Source organism: Ovis canadensis, chromosome 16, assembly GCF_042477335.2.
Source record: "Ovis canadensis isolate MfBH-ARS-UI-01 breed Bighorn chromosome 16, ARS-UI_OviCan_v2, whole genome shotgun sequence".
Taxonomy (NCBI): domain Eukaryota; kingdom Metazoa; phylum Chordata; class Mammalia; order Artiodactyla; family Bovidae; genus Ovis; species Ovis canadensis.
The window spans coordinates 54479184-54504970 of NC_091260.1; the positions used below are offsets into that span (position 1 = coordinate 54479184).

Below are 25787 nucleotides of genomic sequence, written 5' to 3' on the forward strand. Positions count from 1 at the left end.
TGCCTTGCCTAGAATTCTTCCACATGTATTTCCTAAAAATAGGAGCATTCTTTTATATAACAAAATGCAGATAAGAAATTGGACATGGATAGTATCTAATAAATTTTCTTCAGTTGTCCACAAATGTCTTTTATGGCTGGACTTTCTCCATAATTGATGTATTTGTACTTTGTCTTAAATTCAGGATCCAGTCAGGGATTATAGGTTGTATTTGGTTATTAGTTTCATTTTCCTTTGATGTAGAATAATCCCTGGGGCTTCCCTGGTGGCTTAACAGTAAAGAATCCACCTGCAATGCAAGAGACTCGGGTTCAGTCCTTGAGTTGGAAAGATTGCCTGGAGAAGTAAATGGCAACCCACTCCAGTATACATGTCTAGGAAATCCCATGGGCAGAGGAGCCGGCGGTTGCTGCAGTCCACAGGATCACAAGAATTGGACATGACTTAGCGACTAAACCACCACCACCACAGAATAACTTCTATCTTTATATTATCTCTCATGACCTTGATTTTTTAAAAAATATTTATATTATTTATTTACTGTTTGGTTGCATCAGGTCTTAGTTGTGGCATACCGGGCCTTCATTGTGGCAAGCAATATGCTTGCCACAGACTCCAGAGAGTACAGGCTCAGGCTCAGGCTCAGTACAAGCATGGGCTCCGGAGAGTACAGGCTCAGTAGTTGTGGTGTGCAGGCCCTGTGGCATGTGAGATCTTAGTTCCAGGAACAGGGATTGAACCATGTCCTCTGCATTGGAAGGTGTGTTCTTAACCATTGGACCACCAGGAAGATACCAGCCTTGATGTTTTTGAAGAATTCAGACAAGTTGTCTTGTAGACTATCCCACAATCTGGATTTATCTGATTTTCTTTATGTTTAGATTCTGGCAGTTTTTTAGTCTCGTAGACTATCCCACAATCTGGATTTATCTGATTTTCTTTATATTTAGATTCTGGCAGTTTTTTAGTCAGTAAAAGTACCTATGTCAGCATTTCATTTCAGCACATCAGGTGCATGTAATAAAGTGAAAGTCGCTCATTCGTGACCGACCCTTTGCAATCTCATGGACTATACAGTCCATGGAATTCTCCAGGCCAGAATACTGGAGTAGGTAGCCTTTCCCTTCTCCAGGGGATCTTCCCAACCCAAGGATGAACCCAGGTCTCCCACATTGCAGGCAGATTCTTTTAATAGCTGAGCCACAAGGGAAGCCCAGGAGTACTGGGGTGGGTACCCTGTCCCTTCTCCAGTGGAACTTCCCAACCCAGGAATCAAACCAGGGTCTCCTGCATTGCTGATGGATCCTTCACCAACTGAGCTATCAGAGAAGCCAGCCATGTAACAAATAATGTCAGTTTATTCCTTATTAATGGTGTCAAATATAATCACTAATTGAAGTAGTGACTACCAGATCTTTCCTTTTTAAAGATACCTTTTTCCATTTTGTAATGAACCAAGTTATCTATGGGCCTATTGGCCCAGCTATCTTTCTAAGGTGTTACATCCTTTGAAAATCAGTAACTGAATCAAATTCTCCATTGGTGAATGAAAAATCCTTTTACTAAAAATCCTTTTAATTCTCCATTGGTAAAGAAAAATCAGTGTGAAATGAGTTGGATTCTTAGGAATTCTTCCCTGAAGAAGAGTCCCATCACCCCTTCTTTTTTAGTGTTACTATAGGCTTCTTTTTTATTCAGTTTAGTGTAATCCATTGCTTTCATTTTTCTTTTTGAGGCACACAGTGTCCCAAATTTGGATAGTAAAGGATCCTTTTCAAACCAATTCTGAGTCTTTTGAATTTGACATCATTAGTCTTTGAGCATTTCTTTCTTTTCTGGCACAGTAAGATGTTGCTCTGACTGATTCACCATTGCATCCCTAATATCCAGCATAGCACCTGACATAGGGTAGGAGATAAAATCTCTGAGAAATTAAAAAAAATACTTTAAAAATTCAGTATCTAGGCTTCCCACACTCAAGCTCTATAACAAAACATCAAGAGGCAAGAACTGAAATGGCCCTTATCACCTTATAACCTATGCAGAACAAGACAGTATTAAGGAATAAATAAAATGCAAAACAACAATAAACTTTGAGCCTTTCCTGCCATAGACTCACAATTAGCCATTTGGCAAAGGAACCTTGGTTTCTTGTATGGCAGTGGTATTTAGAAACCAAGATCTATGCTTAGAAAAACATAGTTTTTAATGACTAATACTGTTACATTGTATACTGTTATATTGTATGCCTGTGCTACCTTTTAAAGTTTCTGTTGGGAATATTTAGTTTCATATTAAGGAAAAGCTTGAAATAGCACTGGGTAAAATAATCATTTCATGTACAGATTTGTCTGTTGGCCGATTGTTTTTCTCAGATAAATTCCTAGATTTGTAGCTTATATCAAAGAATATAGCTTATAAGAATAGCTTATATCAAAGAATACATTTTAAAGAATATATGATACACAATGTGAAATTGCCATCCAAAGAGATCATCATTAGGGCTTCTGAGTTCTGTGTCTGCAATTTTATATCTGCTACAGCTTAGGTCAGCTATTCTTTTTATCTCTTATTGAAAATGAATTCTAGTGTTGGTACCTACTAAATGATGGCTTGTGATATAATGTATTTACTGCTGAAGTGGTAGTCTTTGTTTCTGATACTGTACCTTTAAAAATTGTATTCTAACTGTTCTAGTTATGCAACTTCTTATTTGATAAGTATTTATAATAAGGTGCTTTTTAGGTGAAATTGTTTTAGCTTTTCAGGATTGAGCTTTTACTTAATTTAGAGACATAGCATTGTATTTATTTTCCCTTAATGCTTTACGAGAAATGTATGTGTGTTTGCTAGTAGTTATAGGAAATTTAAAGGAGATCCCTTAGCAGAGTTCCAGAACCTTCAGCATACCTTTCAGTTTATGCTTTGATTTTTTTTAAAATGCTGAATAGTAAACTATAATTAAGTTTACCTTTTATTAGTTTTAGACTACATGTGTGCAAATGAAGGAGGTTATTTTGTAAATATTATGCTTAGTGATTTTTGTTGTTTAAATAACACAAAGGATCTTAGAAGCTGGTCAGTTCAGTCGCTCAGTTGTATCTGACTCTGCAACCCCATGAACCTCAGCCTGCCAGGCCTCACCAGTCCATCACCAACTGCCAGAGTCTACCCAAACCCATGTCCATTGAATGGGTGGTGCCATCCAGCCATCTCATCCTCTGTCATCCCCTTCTCCTCCTGCCCTCAATCTTTCCCAGCATCAGGGTCTTTTCAAATGAGTCAGCTCTCTGCATCAGGTGGCCAAAGTATTGGAGTTTTCAGATTCAACATCAGTCCTTCCAATGAACACGTAGAACTGATCTCCTTTAGGATGGACTGGTTGGATCTCCTTGCGGTCCAAGGGACTCTCAAGAGTCTTCTGGAACACCACGGTTCAAAAGCATCAATTCTTCAGCACTCAGCCTTCTTCACAGTCTAACTCTCACATCCATACATGACCACTGGAAAAATCATAGCCTTGACTAGACAGACCTTTGTTGACAAAGTAATGTCTCTGCTTTCTAATATGCTGTCTAGGTTGGTTATAACTTTCCTTCCAAGGAGTAAGCATCTTTTAATTTCATGGCTGCAGTCACCATCTGCAGTGATTTTGGAGGCCAAAAAAATAAAGTCTGACATTGTTTCCACTGTTTCCCCATCTATTTGCCATGAAGTGATGGGACCAGATGCCATGATCTTTGTTTTCTGAATGTTGAGCTTTAAGCCAACTTTTTCACTCTGCTCTTTCACTTTCATCAAGAGGCTCTTTAATTCTTCTTCACTTTCTGCCCAAAGGTTGGTGTCATCTGCATATCTGAGGTTATTGAAATTTCTCCTGGCAATCTTGATTCCAGCTTGTGCTTCTTCTAGCCCAGCGTTTCTCATGATGTACTCTGCATAGAAGTTAAATAAGCAGGGTGACAATATACATCCTTGACATACTCCTTTTCCTATTTGGAACCAGTCTGTTGTTCCATGTCCAGTTCTAACTATTGCTTCCTGAACTGCATACAGGTTTCTCAAGAGGCAGGTCAGGTGGTCTGGTATTCCCATCTCCTTCAGAATTTTCCACAGTTTATTGTGATCCACACGGTCAAAGGCTTTGGCATAGTCAATAAAGCAGAAATAGATGTTTTTCTGGAACTCTCTTGCTTTTTCAATGATCCAGCAGATGTTAGCAATTTGATCTCTGGTTCCTCTGCCTTTTCTAAAACCAGCTTTAACATCTGGAAGTTCATGGTTCACGTATTGCTGAAGCCTGGTTTGGAGAATTTTGTGCATTAATTTACTAGCATGTGAGATGAGTGCAATTGTGTAGTAGTTTGGACATTCTTTGGCATTGCCTTTGGGATTGGAATGAAAACTGACCTTTTCCAGCCCCGTGGCCACTGCTGAGTTTTCCAAATTTGTTGACATTGAGTGAAGCACTGTCACAGCATCATCTTTTAGGATTTGAAATAGCTCAGCTGGAATTCCATCACCTCCACTAGCTTTGTTCGTAGTGATGCTTCCTAAGGCCCACTTGACTTCACATTCCAGGATATCTGGCTCTAGGTGAGTGTGAGTGATCACACCACCGTGATTTTCTGAGTCGTGAAGATCTTTTTTGTACAATTCTTCTGTGTATATTTGCCACCTCTTCTTAATATCTTCTGCTTCTATTAGGTCCATGCCATTCTGTCCTTTATTGAGCCATCTTTGCATGAAATGTTCCCTTGGTATCTCTAATTTTCTTGAAGAGATCTCTAGTCTCTCCCATTCTATTGTTTTCCTCTGTTTCTTTGCACAGATCACTGAGGAAGGCTTTCTTATCTCTCCTTGCTAATCTTTGGAACTCTACATTCAGATAAGTATATCTTTTCTTTTCTCCTTTGCTTTTCGCTTCGCTTCTTTTCACAGCTGTTTGTAAGGCCTCAGACCGCATTTCTTTTTCTTGGGGATAGTCTTGATTCCTGTCTCCTGTACAGTGTCATGAACCTCTATCCATAGTTCATCAGGCACTCTATCAGATCCAGTCCCTTAAATCTATTTCTCACTTCCACTGTGTAGTCATAAGGGGTTTGATTTAGGTCATACCTGAATGGTCTAGTGACATTAGTGAATGGTCTAGTTTTCCCCACTTTCTTCAATTTAAGTCTGAATTTTGGCAATAAGGAGTTCATGATCTGAGCCACAGCCTCAGTTTTCTCATCTGTAAACTACATATAGTAATACGTACTTTATATACCTACCTATAGTTGTGTTCTGAGATATCACTGTTCCTGGAACACTGCCTCTTGTAGTATGGATTCTCAGTTTTCAAAGAAACCTAGGGAATTCCCTGATGGTCCAGTGATTAGTACCTGACCGCTTCATTGCTTTAGGCCTAGGTTCAGTCCCCAGTCAGAACTAAGATCCTGCAAGCCATGCAGCATGGCCAGAAAAAAACCTAGAGCCTAGAACTTCTGATCATCCAGCATTGTAGGATGCTGCTGATCTTATCCTCCTTTTTATTTTCTCGATACATAATTCATGAAGCTGCATTTTAAGTAGTATGTTTACAGTTCTTGCACACAACTAGTCATTTGGAAATTTTTTATTAATACTTCAGAATCTTATGATTATGATTTCCCATGCATCTTAACCTTCACCTTTCCAATTCGTGTTTTCTTCCCTGTGTAAAATATATTAAAGTGAGTGGGTCATAAATCTTTACTCCTCAGTATAGCAGTTTGCATTTGAGAAATCAAAAAGTTCAGTTTTCCTTAAGTAGTTCTTCTAAGATGTCATAGCAACTAGGAATCTCTCTCTTGAGCCTTAACTTTTGACCTACTCATTTCCTCTTCAGGGGAAAGGATGACAATTAGGGAGTCTAACAGATTTCCAGGGATCTTAGTTTAAGAAACAGTAAGTTTTCCAGTTTTAACATAGTGTTATAAATAAAATCAGCAACTTTTTCACATGTAAAGCTTTTATAGATTTTTTAATCTATAAATCAGTGCACATAAACAGCTTATATATATTGTATATATGTAGCTAGCTTAATATGCTTATTCATCAAAGACTTTGAACAATGGAAGGATAAAATTGATACATTTAACCAGGAAATTCAGTGCTTTTTCACCTTTTGGAAGTTGAGAACCAATGTCTTTGGTTCTTTATTTCAAATCTTGTCTTTTGTTGTCCTGATACTCATCAGAACTCCAGCTCCATATTACAGACTTTTGCCAAGCTTTAGTCACCTTACCTCTCCAAACCAGTTTCTATCAGCTCCTTACTTTTATTGACTGTGCAACCCCTTCAGTCAGTCACTGGGATTCAAAATCTTGGTGTCATCTTTGTGTAATTTCCTCTTTTATATCTTTTATCCTCTAAACCACGAAGCACGTATAGTCTTAACTTTCATGACTTTTTTTCCTTTCTGTATTCTGGTTCAGACTTTTCCTCAAACCAGCACTTTCTTAATTGTATTCAGGAGAATTCTGCTTGGGGAAAATACTGTATAACAGTTCTATAACCACAGAAGTTTATCAGACATGCTATCACAGCCTTCCAGCAGTACTATAAGCCTTCTTGAAAGCAGTGACCAAATCTTATCCTAACACTTGACATGTATTGTGTAAATACTTGGTTGCTTGACTTACATTAAAAGAAGGATAAGTAACATTTTTCTTAGGTTTTGTGAGATACAATTTATTCGTAAATATGCACATGTAACCTGTCTTTTTAAGGAGAATTTATTGGGATTAAATTCCCTAATTCTCATCATTTTTCTTGGCCTTTTATAGGTATGTAACAGAATCTTTGTTTGATTTTATTTGTAAGGTACATCTTATTCAGGTTATGAAGCAGCAGTGTATTCAGCTGCATCCTCCTACTACCAACAGCAGCAGCAGCAACAGAAGCAGGCGGCAGCGGCGGCGGCAGCAGCTGCTGCAACAGCTGCCTGGACAGGGACCACCTTTACTAAAAAAGCACCATTCCAAAATAAACAACTGAAACCAAAACAGCCTCCCAAACCACCCCAGATTCACTATTGTGATGTCTGTAAGATCAGCTGTGCTGGACCACAGGTACGTATGTTGTATGCTTCACCATAAGTCTTGAGTGGTTGTCTTTGATAGTTAAGTATGATTGATTATTATAATTCTTATGCCTACAAAGAAAGTTTACATTTTTCTCTCCTGCTAGCTTTTAGTTAACGTACATATTTCATCAAATGACCATTTTTTTTAAAGGTTTTTGTATTGACATACAAGAATTCTAAGAAAAATACAGTAAAAATAATTATGAATGTTATTAAAAGGTGAACAAATTGAGCTTTTCTTTAGGAAGGATACTTGGCTCTTTAAATAAAACTTTTAATTTAGCTTAAAAGTTTTATATTCAGATTAGTTGGGATTTTGGAATAAGATTGAATTTTTATTTCTTTCTTGGCATTTATGATTTACTTTTTAAGCCTTTTATGCAAAATTCTTGAACTTTGATTTTCTTAGTTCTTCAAGGTCTATATTGAGTGTATGAGTAGAATTTTGTAGTCGAAAAAGGATGATGAGATGAGAAGACTTTGTCAGATATAAATAGCAGAAGTTGCTTTTCTCTAGTATTAAAAATCCTTAAGCTATTTTAATAATCTATAATTTTAGGATAACATTTTTCATGAGACTGACTTTTGTATATGCTTTATGGGATGTTACTTGTTTCTATATACTTATTTCCTCCATGAGGCTGTAGGGACTTTGGGAATAAGAAAGCTGTAGGAAAGTGTCTTTTTCAAAAATATCAACCAAAGAAGCATGCAGAACCTTTATTCCTTTATTTTGCTTTTTTTTGTTGTTGTTTTTTGTTATTGTTTTCTTGCTGTTTCTAAACATGAAATAAGTGATTTAGGGAAGGATCTGTTTATAAAATCTAGTGAGTTCAGCTCCCTTCCCAACTTTACTTGTTAATATCTTTAAAAGTGTCTAGTGTTTATATAAAAATTTGGTAAGCAGTTTGGCAAGCAAAAGGCATAGTATTTGAAAAGATCAGATTTTGAGTTTTTAGTAGTTTTCTTCCAGTTACATCATCTATCACCCTTTCCCAATCTGTGTACATTCTTTTAAATTTACTAGATCAGTTCTGTTTGCTTTTCAGTATAGAATTTGGGAGTTATTTTCAATTATCAGCATTCTCTTGAGTTACACCAAACTAGTTTAATATATGTGGCTGTTAAGATAAGACCTTTTTTTTTTTTTCCTATTTTAAGTTTGATAGAAAACAGTTTCATTGTGATAACATGCTCGGGGGAGAGGAGACATGGGGAATGTTTGCAGCAACCCAGGACCAAACATGAAGGGGAACAAGAATGTTGGCTTTAGTATTGAGGAGTGTATCCTACTCAGTAATGACTGTTTAGGGTGAATGATGATGTGGCATCATCAATCACAAATGTTACAATTTGTGACAGTTGTAACGTCAATTACAAATGTTAAGAGACTTGGCTATGTGGTAACATACAAAAGCATAGCACATAGCTCTAGGGTGATAAGTTAATAGCATTTAGAATCAGCCTATATATGCAAGGCTGACCATTGATTTGGGGGAGCTGGATGGTTACACAAGAACAGGCCAAGAGTACCTCTGTTAAGTCAGAGGCAGTGCTGTAAGGGGTTAATGAACCTATGGAGAAAAATACAGTGTGAATGAGATGGTGAGTTTGAGACTAGTGTAGATATAAGAAAGGAGACTAAGTTGGTTCCAGTATGAGGGGCTGTTGTTTCAGTCCTGTGTCTGTGACTTAACTTGTGGCCTTGGGCAAGTTGGAGGCTAAGTCAATTGTCTGGGCCTTTGTTTCCTCACTTCTGTAATAGGCACTTGTCCCTAAATAATTGAGGTTCACACTGCTTCACGAAGCCACTTTAGACTGCTACAGATGGTGAGAAGAGAATCAGATGGCTAGGTCTTAGGTCTTCCTCTTGTTGTTTGAAATACAGTAACTTTCCTTACTTGTGCATAAGATTTCATTTTGAGAAAGGATTTTCTTGTTTCAAACTTAGAAAATCATTTTAGGTAACCTCTAAAGTCCCATTCAGCTCTGAGATTCTATGCTATCTATGCAATTTTATGCTCATCATATGTGTGTATAAAATTTTTTTAAATAATACAGGAAATAATAAACTGGCCCCACTCAAGGTCCTTATTGACCTCTCATTTTTATAAAACTGCCTTCCTTGGTCATTGACATTGAAGACAATTTTTAATATGTACTTGCACTATTTTGGTGGCTACTATTACAATAATGTTATTTTTCCTTCAAAAGGGATACAATTCTGACAGTTAAATGCTTTAAATAGACTTTTGTTCAGGGTGGAATGGATTCTAACACAGATTGTGAAAATGCATTCTTAAGTTTTCTCAGATGCAACTGACTTCTAAGCCAGTTTTATAAGTAATCATACCTGTTTATAAAGAGTCTTGTTAACATGTAGTAACATTGTTTTTTCTTCTCATGTGGCAGATACATTTTTCCTCCCTCCTCATAATCCTATAATTAAATAATTTCTTTCGGAATGATCACTCTTAATAATCTCTACCCAACATTATACATAAGCACTAAAAGATATAAATTCTTTCAAACTGAGAGCAGTTACCTTATATTGATATTTTGGCTATGGATGAAAGTCCTTTGTTAATTAACGTGTTAGGTAAGTATGTTCTTGGTAAACAAGGTACAGAGAACCACAAATACATCATGTAGGTAGGGAAGCCACATGCTCCTGTTCAGTTGCTTTTAAAATGGTGTAGTGCTAGAAAAAAAAATAAAAAAAATAAAATGGTGTAGTGCTGAGATTTTAATGAGTGTTAGAGATTGGAATGAATCATTGCAAATAATGAAGATAGAAAAGTAGTGAAGCAAAATTATTCTTTTTGTTTGAGACAGACTTATAAAGAACATTTAGAAGGGCAGAAACATAAAAAAAAAGAAGCTGCATTGAAAGCCTCACAGAATACCAGCAGCAGCAGCAACTCTACTCGTGGGACTCAAAATCAGCTACGTTGTGAGCTCTGCGATGTGTCTTGTACGGGAGCAGATGCATATGCTGCCCACATTCGTGGTGCTAAGCATCAGAAAGTAGGTGTTTTTTTCCCACACAACCTTATGTCTTAACTGTCTTTTCTTTTCCATTTTTGGTGGGGTTGGGGGTAAAGTAAAGGAGGCTTCAAAATTTGGAAATTTTTGAGGGTATTACATGCCTAATGTATATATAAAGGTGACATCAAATAGTCATTGCTTAAGGAAGAAAAGACTGGTGACCCTTCTTAAAATTGAACTTGGTCTTTTCCCACCAACTGAAATTGAATCATGTAGTTGTTTTCTGCCTTCTGTTAGGCTTAAGTATAGGTTGGTATGCATGTAGCCAAGTCATTTCCTCACCAAGTGGTAGATGTAATATGCATCCGAATCTGTTTCACACAGATTGTTTTGAAAGTAATGAGTTTTTATTTAAAAGTGTATAAGAGAAAAAAATACAACAAAGAAAAATATGGTTAAGATTTTCATTTTATAGCATCTTTTAGGCAAACTTTTTTTAAAAAAATCTACATTCTCTGAGTCTTCTGACAGATAAATATGCTTTTATTTTGTAGGTGGTTAAATTACACACAAAACTTGGTAAACCCATTCCTTCAACAGAACCAAACGTTGTTAGCCAAGCTACTTCTTCAACAGCTGTATCTGCTTCAAAGCCAACTGCCTCTCCTTCAAGCATTGCAGCAAGCAATTGTACTGTGAATACTTCATCAATTGCAACTTCTTCAGTGAAAGGTCTTACAGCTACAGGAAACTCGTCTCTTAATAGCACAGCCAACAGTAAAGTATCAGCAGTGCCTGCAAATATGGCTGCCAAGAAAACATCTACACCCAAAATAAACTTTGTTGGCAAGTACTGAAGATTTTGTGTTCCTTCTAACTCTGTTAAAGTGGTATTTCTCCTCCACCCCAGGAGTAGCTCTTCTACTTACACAGTTGTCTTCTTTTCTGGGACCTTATTTAATTACATATCTGTATTTTTTTTCCTTGAAATTTTTTCAGTTCCGTTTTCTTCAGCCACAGACTTAAAAATATATATGTATTTATTTTACTATTCCTCAGGCTGCTAACCTAATTCTTACTTGCTCTACTTCCTATCCGGTCCTCAGTCTCTTATAGTATTTCAACTCTACCCTTTTCTGAAATCACCAAAAACCTACTTGCCACTTGAATGGCCAGTTTTCTGTTTCATCCTGTTGACCTCTCTAACATTTGAAACAGTTGACTGCTATACCTTAAAGCTTTAGTTATGTCTCTCTCTCTATTTTGGGTCCACTGGCTCCTTCCTCAGATATCTTTATTGGTTCTCTGGCTCTCATGTTCATTAGCTGGTAGTATTGCTAAGATTCTGATTCTCTCATCTCACTCACTTAGTATTCATGAGTATACATATTGTGTATGCAGTACCTTTAAAATCGTTTGGGCAAATTCAGGACGCCCACCTGAGTTCTAGAACCATATTTTAAGTATTTCCTGGTCATTATCTGTATGGTTCTGTTGATGCCTGTTAGTGTCTGTTTGTAACATTTTCTCTCATCACAAGAGTACTGTGAACTAATCTCATAAAACTGCTGCTTTTTCACATGAAAAAGTCCACTGACATTTTTTCTTACTTGTTGCCTCTTCCAGTTGTTTCTAATCCTTTTGTTTCTGTTGCTACAATACTCTCCAAAAAAGTGTCTTTTTCTCTTCATAGCCTCTGCTTTGTTTTTAGGCCTTCAAAGCTGCTTCCTCAGAGCTTTGTCTCTTATTGTATCCAGTTTCTGCAACACTTTTGTCAAAGTTATTTTGTAAAAAAATATTTATCAGATTGTGTTAGTTTCCCATTTAAAAATTTTCTGTGGCCTCCCCCTTGCATATAAGAAAAATGTCTGTATTCCTTAATGATGTCATCCAAGTCCTTTCACAAATTAACCCCTACCTCAGATATCATTGCCTCTACCTCAGTGCTGTGCTTAAGTCACTTAGTCGTGTCAGACTCTTGGTGACTTCATGCACTGTGGCCTGCCAGGCTCCTCTGTCCATGGGATTCTCCAGGCAAGAATACTGGAGTAGGTTGCCATTCCCTCCTCCAGTGGGTCTTCCCAACCCAGGGATTGAACCCAGGCCTCCTGCATTACAGGCAGATTCTTTACCATCTGAGCCACCAGGGAAGCCCTGTACCTCAGTGATAAGTCCTATTGAATTACCAAGTCTTTTTTAAATTTACCATAGTCTTTTTTATTATTATTATTTGTTTATTTTAATTGGAGGCTAATTACTTTACAATATTGTGGTGGTTTTTCCCATACATTGACATGAATCAGCCATGGATGTACATGTGTCCCCCATCCTGAACTCCCCCTCCCACCTTCCTCCCCATCCCATCCCTTCCCTCAGGGTTGTCCCAATGTACCAGGTTTGATTGCCCTGTTTCATGCATCAAACTTGGACTGGTGATCTATTTCACATATAGTAATATACTTGTTTCAGTGCTGTTCTCACAAATCATCCCACCCTCTCTTTCTCCCACAGAGTCCAAAAGTCTGTTCTTATATATCTGTGTCTCTTTTGCTGTCTCGCATATAGGGTCATCATTAGCATCTTTCTAAATTCCATATATATGCGTTAATATGCTGTATTGGTGTTTTTCTTTCTGATGTACTTCACTCTGCATAATAGGCTCCACTTTCATCCACCTCATTAGAACGGATTCAAATGTGTTCTTTTTAATAGCTGAGTAATACTCCATTGTGTATATATACCACAGCTTTCTTATCCATTCATCTGCTGATGGACATCTAAGTTGCTTCCATGTCCTAGCTATTATGAACAGTGCTGCAATGAACATTGAGGTACACGTGTCTCTTTCAATTCTGTTACCATAGTCTTTTTAACTCCATGTCTTTGTGTCTTGCGTGTGCATACTGTTCTTTCTGTTTAGATATAATTCTCTTTTTTTCTGCCTGACCAGTTCATACTTAGCACACTTAAGCCCAGCCCTGGTGTCATACTTGCTGAAGCTATTCCTAACTGAATCGGGTTAAAGGATGATGGTTCCTTTCCTTTATGTTCCCAAAATACTCTATTAACACATTGTGCTATAATAACGTGTCAGTCAGTTCAGTTACTCAGTCGTGTCTGACTCTTTGCAACCTCATGAACTGCAGCATGCCAGGCCTCCCTGTCCATCACCAACTCCCGGAGTCCACCCAAACCCATGTCCATTGAGTCAGTGATGCCATCCAACCATCTTATCCTCCATCGTCCCCTTCTCCTCCTGCCCTCAATCTTTCCCAGCATCAAGGTCTTTTCAAATGAGTCAGCTCTTCGTATCAGGTGGCCAAAGTATTGGAGTTTCAGCTTCAACATCAGTGCTTCCAGTGAACACCCAGGACTGACCTCCTTTAGGATGGACTGATTGGATCTCCTTGCAGTCCGAGGGACTCTCAAGAGTCTTCTCCAACACCACAGTTCAAAAGCATCAATTCTTTGGTGCTCAGTTTTCTTTATAGTCCAACTCTCACATCCATACCTGACCTTAAATTATTGACACCTCAAAGACAGCACACTGTCTGACTCTTGGCGACCGCATGAATAGCAGCACGCCAGGCCTCCCTGTCCATCACCAACTCCCGGAGTTCACTCAAACTCATGTCCATCGAGTCGGTGCTGCCATCCAGCCATCTCATCCTCTGTCGTCCCCTTCTCCTCTTGCCCCTAATCCCTCCCAGCATCAGGGTCTTTTCCAGTGAGTCAGCTCTTCACATGAGGTGGCCAAAGTATTGGAGTTTCAGCTTCAGCATCATCCAGGACTGATCTCCTTTAGGATGGACTGGTTGGACCTCTTTGCAGTCCAAGGGACTCTCGAGTCTTCTCCAGCACTACGGTTCAAAAGCAACAATTCTTTAGCGCTCAGCTTTCTTCACAGTTCAACTCTCACATCTATACATGACCACTGGAAAAACCATAGCCTTGACTAGATGGACCTTTGTTGGCAAAGTAATGTCTCTGCTTTTTAATATGCTATCTAGGTTGGTCATAACTTTTCTTCCAAGGAGTAAGCGTCTTTTAATTTCATGGCTGCAATCACCATCTGCAGTGATTTAGGCTTAGACAGTACCATTTCAGGTACTTGCTCTTTACTTTTTAGGTACTTGATGTTATAAGAGCCATGGTGAGGACAGAGAGAACCATTGAATATTATGAGAGAGAGAATGGGGAGATTGAGACATGTATTTCATTAATAGCATAAAAAAGCCAAATGGTTTCTATGGTTCTTCAAAATTCTGATCTATTGTATGTCAATCAGGAGTTTGTTGGTAGGAAAGATCAGAACTTTATCTAGAGATCTTGTATCAGTTCATATATTATACAAGAAGAAAATTAAAATTACTCTAATTCTTTTACGTTCTAGGTGGTAATAAACTGCAGTCAACAGGAAATAAAACAGAAGACTTAAAAGGAACTGAATGTGTTAAAAACACTCCTGTCACTTCTGTACCAATTCCAGAAGTAAAGCCAGACACAGTGTCAGAACCAGTCACACCTGCGTCTCTTGCTGCTTTGCAGAGCGATGTGCAGCCAGTGGGCCATGATTATGTGGAGGAGGTATTGATTTGAGAATACTCCTATTGTGAGATTAGATAGGAAAGACGTGTGTCACTTTGTCACAAGTGTGCTTTACATGTGAAATTCAGTTATATTTTAGGTTTAGATTACTTACAAAGGGATATTGAAGGGATCTTTGTTGAAGGTTTTGTGTTGTTTTTTTTTTTTTAAGCCTGCCCTTTGAGCTTGCCTAAGTGACATCACAATTTTTTTGTTAACTTTTCTTTCCCTGCTGACGTCATCACTGTAGTATGTGAAGTAACTTTCTATTTATTTGTCAGGCCTTCTTGTAACATAAGCCTTCTACTGTGCTGAAAATAAAAAGTAAAAACAAAAATGTGAACAGCAGAAATGACAAAGACAGCAAATATTTCTTTCTGAACAGTTTTGTGTGTAAAATTTAGATTGCTGATATAACAGATGACTTTTTATTTGATTTCTCAAGCTGATTAGAAAACTATTCCTGTTTTACAAAATAACTTAGTAAATGGAGGATAAGGAAGTATCAGAAGGGACTTAATAGATATTTGCTGTTAGTGGAAAGATGAACATACAGTGGTGTAGCCCTATTCTGCTTTTGCTGTATTATAGAACAGTTGAACAGAACAAGCTCTCTAAATTTCAGTGTCTACATCTGTAAAATTTGGGTATCTCTCAGTGAAGGTGTAAAGCTTAGATCAAATAAAGTACCTAAGCACAGTGCCTAGCATATGGTAGATTTTTGACAAATATTTATTTGTTCTTCACCCTTTTCCATCAAGAAAAATTACTTATTGAATTCTTTGTTTACAAGATGGAAAACTGGGCTGTATAGTTTATAAGTTATTCACATGCAGTTTTAATTTAAAGTTATAGATCTTGGGAATTTCCTGGCAGTCCAGTGGTTAGGGCTTCTTGCTTCTACTTCATTGCGCATGGGTTTCATCCCTGGTCAGGGAACTAAGATTCCACAATGCCAACACGGTAAGGCAAAAAAAAATAAATTTAAAGGTTAATAAACTTTTAAATAAATAATAAACTTTTAGCTGATAGTAAGACTTGGTTGTCTTAAAAAAAAAGTACAGCCAGAACATCTGGCCAGAATATTTAATCACCAATAATACTGGTTAAGTAATCTTAACTTCAGAGGATTGTGTTTAGAACCAATCTTTAAAACTTGCTGAAGTTTTAATAACTTTTAATAACATTCTAGTCTACTTGTCTTCCTAACTGGTTGTGCAGTTAGAAAAAAATTGACATTGGTTTTCAATAAAGTTGTACATGTATAAAGTCTTGGGCTTTGTAGAAATGAGAATAAGTTGTACATGTATAAAGTCTTGGGCTTTGTAGAAATGAGAATAATGCCTTTGATCATCTTCAGCTCCATTTCCAAGAACAGTACCTGGCAGGAGCAGGTATTCAGTAAATATTTTTTCAATAATTGAAGGTGTCTATTGCATTAAAATCTAAATGTTTACATATAGGGGACGTTTAACTATAAGAGCCAAATACATAGTAGTACATCTTGCATTGTACAGTTAAGAATTCTAACCCTGTTCATTTCTGTAGATTATCCTCTTTAAAAAGTATAGACATTGCCCCCCCCCCCCCGCCTTTTCTGACTATAAATTCTGAAAGTTATTAACAACTCATGAGATGGGTTTATATTGAAATGTTTACCTGTGACATTCCTGTTGTGATTTCTTGACTTTTTTTTTCCCCCGACGTCAAGGTACGAAATGATGAAGGAAAAGTGATTAGATTCCATTGCAAATTATGTGAGTGCAGCTTTAATGATCCCAATGCTAAGGAGATGCATTTAAAAGGACGAAGACACAGACTTCAATATAAAGTGAGGAAATTTTCAGCTATTTTTCTCTTTCTCTTTTTTATACGGCTTGGAACATTCTAGATGCAAAAATAAAGCATCTAAATATAACTCACTAAATCCATGAACTCCCACTCTCAGATTGGCATGTCATGTCTCACTTAGAGAGTCAGATGTTTAATTTTTATTGATTAGTTTGTTATACTTAGGGCTTCCCCTGGTGCCTCAGATGGTAAAGAATCTGCCTACAATGCAGGAGACCCAAGTTCGATCCCTGGGTCTGAAAAATTGCCTGGAGAAGGGCATGGCAGCCTACTCCATTGTTCTTGCCAAAGAATTCCATGGACAGAGGAGCCTCATGGGCTACAGTCCTTGGGGTCACATAATTGGACACAACTGAGTACCTATCACTTTTGTTATACTTAAGAAAAAGCAATGTAGTCATATTTCATTATTTCTAGTGTCAAAATAAAACTGACATTACTTGGATCAAGTAATCATGTAAAAATAGTTGCTTCAAAGGAAGTGTTTGAAAGAAATGTCAGGTCTCCAATTTCCTTTATCTTGGCAGAATTTCCGTTAAAGTGGATTTTGAAATGAGGAATTCTTCATTGAAAACACTTCCAAGTAATAAGTTAAATCTAACTACTATATTTAAAGTTTTTAATTAGGTTGGACTTATGTACTAGATTCATGTTTTCTAAACACAGAAATGGTGGAGATTAAAAATAATTCGTTAATGGGCAGTAATACTTCTCTATGAAAAAAAGTTTTTAACCCCATACTCAGATATCTAGAATCATTTATTTACAAACAAACAAAGGAATACTAAATACCCATCAGTCTCCTAAGGATTTCTTTTATTGGTTAACAGTAAATTAAGTACTTTTTGCATACTAAACTTGAAGAACCAAGAATTTTGGGGATGGGAAGGAAGAAAGAATGTTTATGAATATATTTTGAATTTTTCTCTGATTCAACTTGTTTTACTACATTTACTCTTATAATAGATTTGCAAATAAAAGCCTCTGTGATGAAAGAATATGTGGGCTTGTATGATTTAAGATATTTGTAGATTGTTGGAAGGATTGCTGGTTTTTCAAACATCTTGTCTATGTTAACAGAAAAAAGTAAATCCAGATTTGCAAGTAGAAGTAAAGCCCAGTATTAGAGCAAGAAAGATTCAAGAAGAGAAAATGAGAAAGCAAATGCAGAAAGAGGAGTACTGGCGAAGGAGAGAAGAGGAGGAACGCTGGAGAATGGAAATGAGGTAGTATTTTTAACTTTTAGTACCATGATAGGTGGTTTAGACTTTCTAAGAAACTTAGCTGTTCTGAGTATGTGACTCCCATTCAGAGCAATCCAGATTTATTTGAAATATTTTTAGTTTTCACTTGTGAGGGAGACACTAGGTCTAGGGAAGAAATGCATTACAGTTAAGTTACTGGCTATTCTAATATTTGACCATGTCCTTGGTATTAGGACTTATTTTGTAAATAATAACTTTTATATATTTAAATACATAAATAGTTTAATATCATAAATAAATGCCTTAATTTAAAGCAAAATAGAGCATTTGGTTACATGACAAAAAAATATCCTAAATATAAGATTGAGTAGATTCTAGACATTAATAATGTGTAGGGTTTGTTTTAAAAACTGTAGAAGCTACAAGAAAGGATAAATGAGAAAATATGTTCAGTAGATACAGAAATGTTTAGTTTTATTGATATAACTGACATATCTTTAAGTGGCACAATTCATTGATTTTATTCACAGAGTTGTGCAGTTACCAGCACAGTCAGTTTTAGAACATTTTTATGACCCACAAAAGAAACTATAAACCCATTTAGCAATCAGTACCTATTTCCCTACCAACTCCTCCCTCTGCTCCTGGGCAACCACTAATAAACTTCATCTTAGTAGATTGCCTATACTATAGATTTCACATAAATAAAATCATAAAACATATTGACTTTTGTGTCTGGCTACTTTTCACTTAGCATGATGTTTTCAAGTTTCACGCATGTTATTGTATATATCAGTACTTTATTTTTTATGCATGCATAGTATTTCATTACATAAATGTGTCACATTTTATTTATCTGTTTATCAGTTGATGGACATTTGTGTTATTTCCACTTTTGGGTTATGAATACTGCTGCCATAAGTGTTTGTGTACAAGTTTTTATAACCCACTTCTTTTCATTTACATACCAACTTGTAAGTAAGCTAAAATTATTTTCCATGGGTATGTAATACTTTTTTGTGCAGATGTAAAATTTTCTTTATAACCCATTTCCTATGTTTTTAGATATTTAGAGTTTTTTATGGTATTTCCCTATTGTTATTACATTGACCAACCTTGAGGCAGTATTATTGCATAAATCACTATCAGTTGACACTAATCAAATCCCAGAAGCAAAAATGTTGACAGATACCTGTACTTTTGCCTGTGCTAGATAGTTTAACTTAGTGATCCTCAAACTTTTTGGTCTCAGGACCTTTTATAACTCAATAATTATTTTTTAATATAAATTTATTTTAATTGGAGGTTAATTATTTTATAATATTATAATAACACTAATTATTGAAGACTGAAGAGTTTTTGTGTATGTGGGTTATAGGCTGTCAACATTGTATTAGAAAGGAAAACTGAGAAGTTTCAGTATTTATGAACTTATTTTTATATAACTTTGTTTAGATATAGTTAATTATTAATAATTATATTAAATCAGGTGTATTTATTAATATGATAATGGTGAATATAATATGCTAACTATAATAATTGTTTCTCCTCCAGAAATAATGACATTTTTTACATTTTTGCAGATCTCTTTAATGTCTAGCTTAAGGCAGCCTCATTCTCCTTCTGCTTCTGTGCTCAACAGGTTGTGATAACACATTTTGCCTCTGGATAACTCCACTGTAGACTCATAAAGAGAATAGAGAAAGCAGATATTATTTTGAGAGTAACTTTGATGTCATGAATCCCCCTGAAGGTGTCTCAAGGACTACCTAGACTACCCAGACCACACTTTGAGGGCTGCTCCTATAATTTATTAAAATATCTGCCTGTGAGAAATAGAAACATGAAAGCCAGTTTTATTTCAACTTTGTATTACTGGCAAATTAAGTTTTTATTTTATGCTTAATCACTTACATTTCTTTTGTGGTGAATTGCCTATTCATTTGTTAACTTACCTGTTAACAGATTTGTACAGACACTTCTTATAGCTATTAACCCATTAACATGTTATCTTTAAATAATCTTTAATGTTATTTATTTATCAATTTTTCTTTTTTATGTATTTAAATTTAACTTTGTTCTTATGAAATTTCTGCCTTTGTAATGCACTGGCAATTTTTCCCTATACCTAGATTATGCAGTTACTTCCTGTTTTACTGCTATACTGTATGCCAGGAAGTAGCATATAGTGTGTTAGGCACTATAGTATACTATGTTTACCAAGTATGAATTGGTAAACAATCAATATTTAAATATGCCCTTATGTAACCTAAACATCATTAGTAATAATAGAATATTCAAAACTAGAATGAACATGGTTTTCCAGGGCCTTCAAGCTGTTATTATTCATTTTCTCTCATGACCTGAATAAAATCAGAAGTATGATTCTATCTGTCCTAAATTGGATGACCCAGAAAGCACTACTTATTCCTGACCTGAAGAAATAATGGTTTCTACAGTACTACTTGAGAAGCATACTTCTTTCTTACGTTTTGTATTAAATGAATTTGTCTAGTAAAAATTTACTGTTAACAAAAATTTGCTATAAAGACACGACTGCCTAGGGAATTATTGGTATCCTAGTTTGAAGCTGAAGGCAAAGATAGAACTGAGAGGGAGAGAGTCATATGGTGAAAAATTAGATTCCAAAAATGTTGACTATTAAAACAGAGGCTACATGCTAACTGCCCACCAAGTTCAGCCCATGGGTGTTTTATTTGGTGCCCATAGTATTTTTTTGGACACCAACATGAATCAACATTTAAAGACCATGAGATTTCACAAAAGTCCTGGTTGACCTTGGGGTAACCATCTGGTATTCCCTTGTGACAGTAATTAATAGCTGTGCGGCCCTCTTGTCTAGCCAGAGCATGTGTTTTCCTTCTTTACCATACTTCCCATCATCCTTAGCATGTCCCCAAAAGTGAAATGGGATGTGAGTTGCCATTTATCCCTGTTGTTTTTCCTCATTGTAGAAAAATGTCTTTGTCTCTCTCTGTATCAGATGAGGAAATTAAAGGTTGTCTTAAGAAGTTCTCTCTTACAAAAAAAAATAGAGAGCACATTTCTTTGAAGACATGAGGAAAATACCTGAATGTATGCTTTGGGTCTTTCACTCACACACTTTATTAGTCTGGCCACATGAGGTAGGAGTTTAAGTTTACAATGTCTACTGTTACGAGGAAGAGGTTGGAATGAACTGTGAGGTTTCTGGTGCTTGTTTTTTCAACTCTGTCTTCAGACTGTGAAATTTTGTTTTTGCTTTTATCTTTGTTTTCTCTTCTGTTCACTGGGATTCACTTTCATTCACTAATTAATGAAAGCAAATGTAATCTGATAGAGGGGGAAAGAAAGGTGTTAGCTAGACTGATCGGGTTTTTTTATTGCTTTCTATATTATTACTGATGTAAATTCTGGGGATGTATTTTTCGAAGTGGCTTACAGTATCATTCTTTATGTTTCAGACGTTACGAAGAGGACATGTACTGGAGAAGAATGGAGGAAGAACAGCATCATTGGGATGATCGCCGCCGAATGCCTGATGGAGGCTATCCTCATGGTCCCCCGGGCCCACTAGGCCTTCTGGGAGTCCGACCAGGCATGCCTCCTCAGCCACAGGGGCCTGCAGTGAGTGTCCACTCTGTTTACATAGATAGTGAAAGTGTAAGACTGGTTCAGCATTAGAAAATAACAGTTTGAAGAGCTAATTTTTAGGCTTAATAATATCCAAATCTCAGTATGTTTTTCATCTGATTTAGAATTTTCTCTCCTTTTATTATACTTTCTCAACTCGTGTACTTATGTATAAGGACTTTGTAGAATTTCCATGAATCTTTCTTTTTTCAGTATAAACTAAGGGAGCAGATCTTAAGAGGTTTTTTTTTTTACCTTTGTTCTTTAGATTGTCAAGAACAACTAATTTTGAAGGCTGTTGCTTTGGCTTCAGGATTATTTCTGTCTTCCCATTATGTATGGTTTAGAGTCCTTTTTTCAAATGTTTAGCATTCAAAACCTACCACTACTTCTAAATTTAAGTGCATGATAAGGGGTAGGTAGATAGAGTCCATGGGGTCACAGAATTGGACACAACTGAGCAACTAACACATAAGGGGTAGGTAAATGGTTGGAGATAACACACGGTGGATGTATTAGAACTGTAGGAAAGAGGTGCATCTTGAGAGTCAGCGTTCTGTAGAAGCTGGATAAAAGATACCTGGCTTATGAGGAGCATTTCATATAAGTTCAGACTATAGAAAACAAGATTTTTTTTTCCTTTGTACTGGTTTTCCAGAGAGCACTTAGAAGAAAACAGTCTAAATTCCTGCTCTTTAACCTATTCTTTCTCATTTGTCTTTCCGTAGAATAAGCATTTGTAAAATCTGTTTTGTTAAAAGCAAAACGTTTGAGAACTGGTTTTAAAGTTGTATAAAATGTATTTTCATAACTTTAAGATGGTATGTATTATAACTTGTTTTGAGTGCATAACATACATACTTACATACTCACTTTCAATACTGTACCTTTGTACAGTTTACATTTTTGTTTTTACCAAAATGGGAAAAAAAGGAGAAGATAGCTTTAAATGGACATTCTGTATAACTGGCTTTCTTACTGAAAAATGCAACAAGCGTATGTGTAGTTGAAAAATAGTAGTTTACTTTTGCTTGGGAAACATTGTTTTAATGGAGTTTCCTCTTTTTTTCCCAATCTCCAGCCCTTACGTCGTCCTGACTCATCTGATGACCGTTACGTAATGACAAAGCATGCTACCATTTATCCAACTGAAGAGGAATTACAGGCAGTTCAGAAGATTGTTTCTATCACTGAACGTGCTTTAAAACTTGTTTCAGACAGCTTGTCTGAACACGAGAAGAGCAAGAGCAAAGAGGGAGATGATAAGAAAGAGGGAGGTAAAGACAGGTGTGTTTGCCGAGTTTTTTTACTTTTGTATAGTTTTGATTTTCCTTCTGTAGACTTACCTTATACTTGAAATAAAAGTTAACGAAGACTAAAAATTCTCTGGTAGTCTACATGTGTTATGCTTGTGTTAGATTTTAAATGTATTCAGCTGCTTTCTGCTGAAATGAGAAATAATTTCATACAATCTCCAACCTTGTAATTTACTCACTGTATTTAAACTTATATAAAACTATTTCAAATCTGTTTTCAAAGCAGCTGTTGTAGTTTTCCAGTTGCATTCAGCTATTCAGTGTTTATTCATTTGTTGCATCTGTTCATGTTCGTTCGTTCTTTTAACAGCTTACTTTATCTTTAACACATTTACCCATAAGCATGAATAAGCTCAAACTTTAGCAACATCTTTATATCTGTGTATACTAAACATGACTTTTGTTATTCTAATTTATGAGACAGAAAAGCATTAATGTCCTTTGCTTTTCAGTTGTTCCTGAGAAATTAGCTCTTGATTTATTAATTTTTTCATATTTCTTATCTAAATAAAGGGTATTTCCAAAAATATTAAATGTTCTTATACTATAGTTGATGCAAATTTTAATGATGTAAAAATTATTTCATTTACTACTGTGTGTTGAGAGATTATCATGGTTGTGGTTAAGAAGGGAAATGTCATAATATAACTTGATTTCACCACAGAGCTTTAAAAGGAGTTTTGCGAGTGGGAGTATTGGCGAAAGGATTACTTCTCCGAGGAGATAGAAATGTCAACCTTGTTTTGCTGTGCTCAGAGAAACCTTCAAAGACATTATTAAGCCGTATTGCAGAAAACCTACCCAAGCAGCTTGCTGTAAGTATTATGGAAATGTTCATTTTTACTCCTTGTCTAGTTCAAAAGTTTTTGGCAGGACTAACTGCTTCAGCTTAAACCTAAGCCAGCCTTTAAAGTTTTGGCTTGACTTTCCAAATTGCTTGATTGTACAAATTGGTAGCACAGTTTTCTACTTTGTTTTTTTAGGTTTTATGGTGCTTCGCTTCAACATGAAGCCATCTTGCTAATTTATTTTAAAATGTAAAGCTACAGCACATGTCCTCTTCCTATTCTTTTTCCAAGGTTTGAATCATAAGAGAAGACAGTTGTTCAGGGAAAATTTTCATTTTTTTATTTTTATTTTTTAAACAAAGCCCATGTATGTATAGTAAGCTTAAAGTTTTAGAATTCATGAACTTCTTGCCTATTTAGTTGAATACATGTTTTTAATAAAGTATAGTAACTAAAATAGAGACTTTCTGATTTGAATTTTCCCAGCTTTATTATGATTACTTTCCATTTTGTACATGTTATAATGGTAACAATGACTTGTTGCTGTCTCCATCCAGGAAGTTGTGGCAAATTCAATTAATAGAATATCCCTTTTTGGTCCTACAAAAACAAAAGTTTTTAAGTTTGAATTAAAAAAAATTTTATTATAGTATTTTGTCAGAATCACAGACTAGAATTTAAAACAAAGGTTCCTTGAATAATTTAATGTATAAAACTTATTTAGGTATTTGAAATTCAAGAATTGGCATTTCATTGGTAGTATGTGTTGTACAGTAATGTTAGGATAAATAGTACCTGACCACAGCAAACCAGCTGATACCAAAATGGATAGTGAAGCATACCATTAAACTTGAGCTCTGATGACTCTGGCACTTATTGTTGTTTGCTGTCTATTACCATTGTTCCAGATGTGAGATTTTTTTAAATTGTAGATGAGTCTTCTTAAGCATAGGAGCCAGGAGAATTGTCATTGTGTGTCTACTTGTTATACTTCCTTGAGGCTGCTAGGGCAGTGAAAGGGAGGAAAAGAAGCTTGAGGACTTAGAAAAAGTATGTAGTTTACAAAGAAAAATCTTAAATTGTTGTGTTTTGTAAAACTACAAAGGAGAAAATGTTATATTCTAACTGAACAATCAGTAGTTAAGCTAATTCTTTACAGCACATTCTTTACCATCTGAGCCATCAGGGAAGCCCCAAAACAAAATACAGTTTCCAGATCAATCTGTACTTGTACAGTGGATAAGCAGAAGAGATAGAATTATCATCATCACTATCGTAGTTAACGTCTACATGATACTGTGTGCCAGGCACTGTTTTCAGTTCTTTGTGTAGTTCATTCATTCATTCTTCCTACAGTCTTACAGGTTAGATAAATTGTACTGTTCCCATTTTATAAAAATGGGTATAGGGGAGTTAAATATTTGCCCAACTTCACATCATTAGTAAAGTAGCAGAGCTAGGATTTGAACCTAGATTGTTATTGCTGTTCAGTCACTAAGTCATGTCCGACTCTGCAACCCCATGGACTACAGCACACCACGCTTCCCTGTCTGTCACTGTCTCCTGAAGTTTGCTCCAACTGATATCCATTGAATATGATGCCATCCAACCATCCCATCCTCTGTTGCCCCTTCTCCTCCCCTTAGTCTTTCCCAGCATCAAGGTCTTTTCCAATGAGTTGGATCTTCACATCAAGTGGCCAAACTATTGAAGCTTCAGCATCAGTCCTTCCAGTGAACTTAGATACTATACTGGGAACACTCCATGTAATTTCTAGAGTCTTCCTTTGTTCATGTATACTGTACTGAAGCTTATTACATGTATACTAAATTGCAGTGAATCCTGTTGTGGGTGGTTTTTTTTCTGTTGCGCAAAAGTTTCTGCTCCCTGATTTAAAATGTAGATCTGTTGATTTCACAGACAAGGTGCACTGGGTATGGTTGAATTATGGCTCCTGTTAGTTTCAGGTATCTATTTTAGTCTCAAATACTAGCTACCTGGATGCTATTTTAGGAAGGTATGGTAATAACTATAGCAGTGTTTCTTTTATCCAAAAATTCATCATCTAAAAGGTGCATACACACATGTAGATAACTCATATGATACAAATAATGGTAAATATTAGTTCAACAAAGAATTCTAAAAGGAAAAAGGAGCAAGAGATTATAATTTGCTTGTTTTGCAAGGCTTGGAGGGAAATAGTATATGATCTAGTCCTTACAAAATGGTTAAAGTAGTGTGAGAAAGTGAAAGAGCCATAATGAAACTGCTTTGTTTGATAATGTAAGAGGGCCAGCTAATTTCTTGTACT

The 25787-nt window shown here is 36.0% G+C and overlaps 1 protein-coding gene across 4 annotated transcripts in view; it reads left to right on the plus strand.

The window, feature by feature from the left end:
• Positions 1 to 25787, plus strand: part of ZFR (zinc finger RNA binding protein) — an 84767-nt gene that overhangs the window by 33579 nt on the left and 25401 nt on the right. For all 4 annotated transcript variants that reach the window (XR_011249617.1, XR_011249616.1, XM_069556111.1 and 1 more), the window contains 9 exons: positions 6847 to 7094; positions 9944 to 10135; positions 10651 to 10942; positions 14490 to 14683; positions 16395 to 16514; positions 17615 to 17760; positions 21204 to 21366; positions 22454 to 22659; positions 23353 to 23503. Coding sequence is in view for 2 of the 4 variants with exons in the window: in XM_069556111.1 (XP_069412212.1) it covers positions 6847 to 7094; positions 9944 to 10135; positions 10651 to 10942; positions 14490 to 14683; positions 16395 to 16514; positions 17615 to 17760; positions 21204 to 21366; positions 22454 to 22659; positions 23353 to 23503 (1712 nt within the window). In the remaining 2 variants the exon portion in view is untranslated. The remainder of the gene's footprint in view (positions 1 to 6846; positions 7095 to 9943; positions 10136 to 10650; positions 10943 to 14489; positions 14684 to 16394; positions 16515 to 17614; positions 17761 to 21203; positions 21367 to 22453; positions 22660 to 23352; positions 23504 to 25787) is intronic.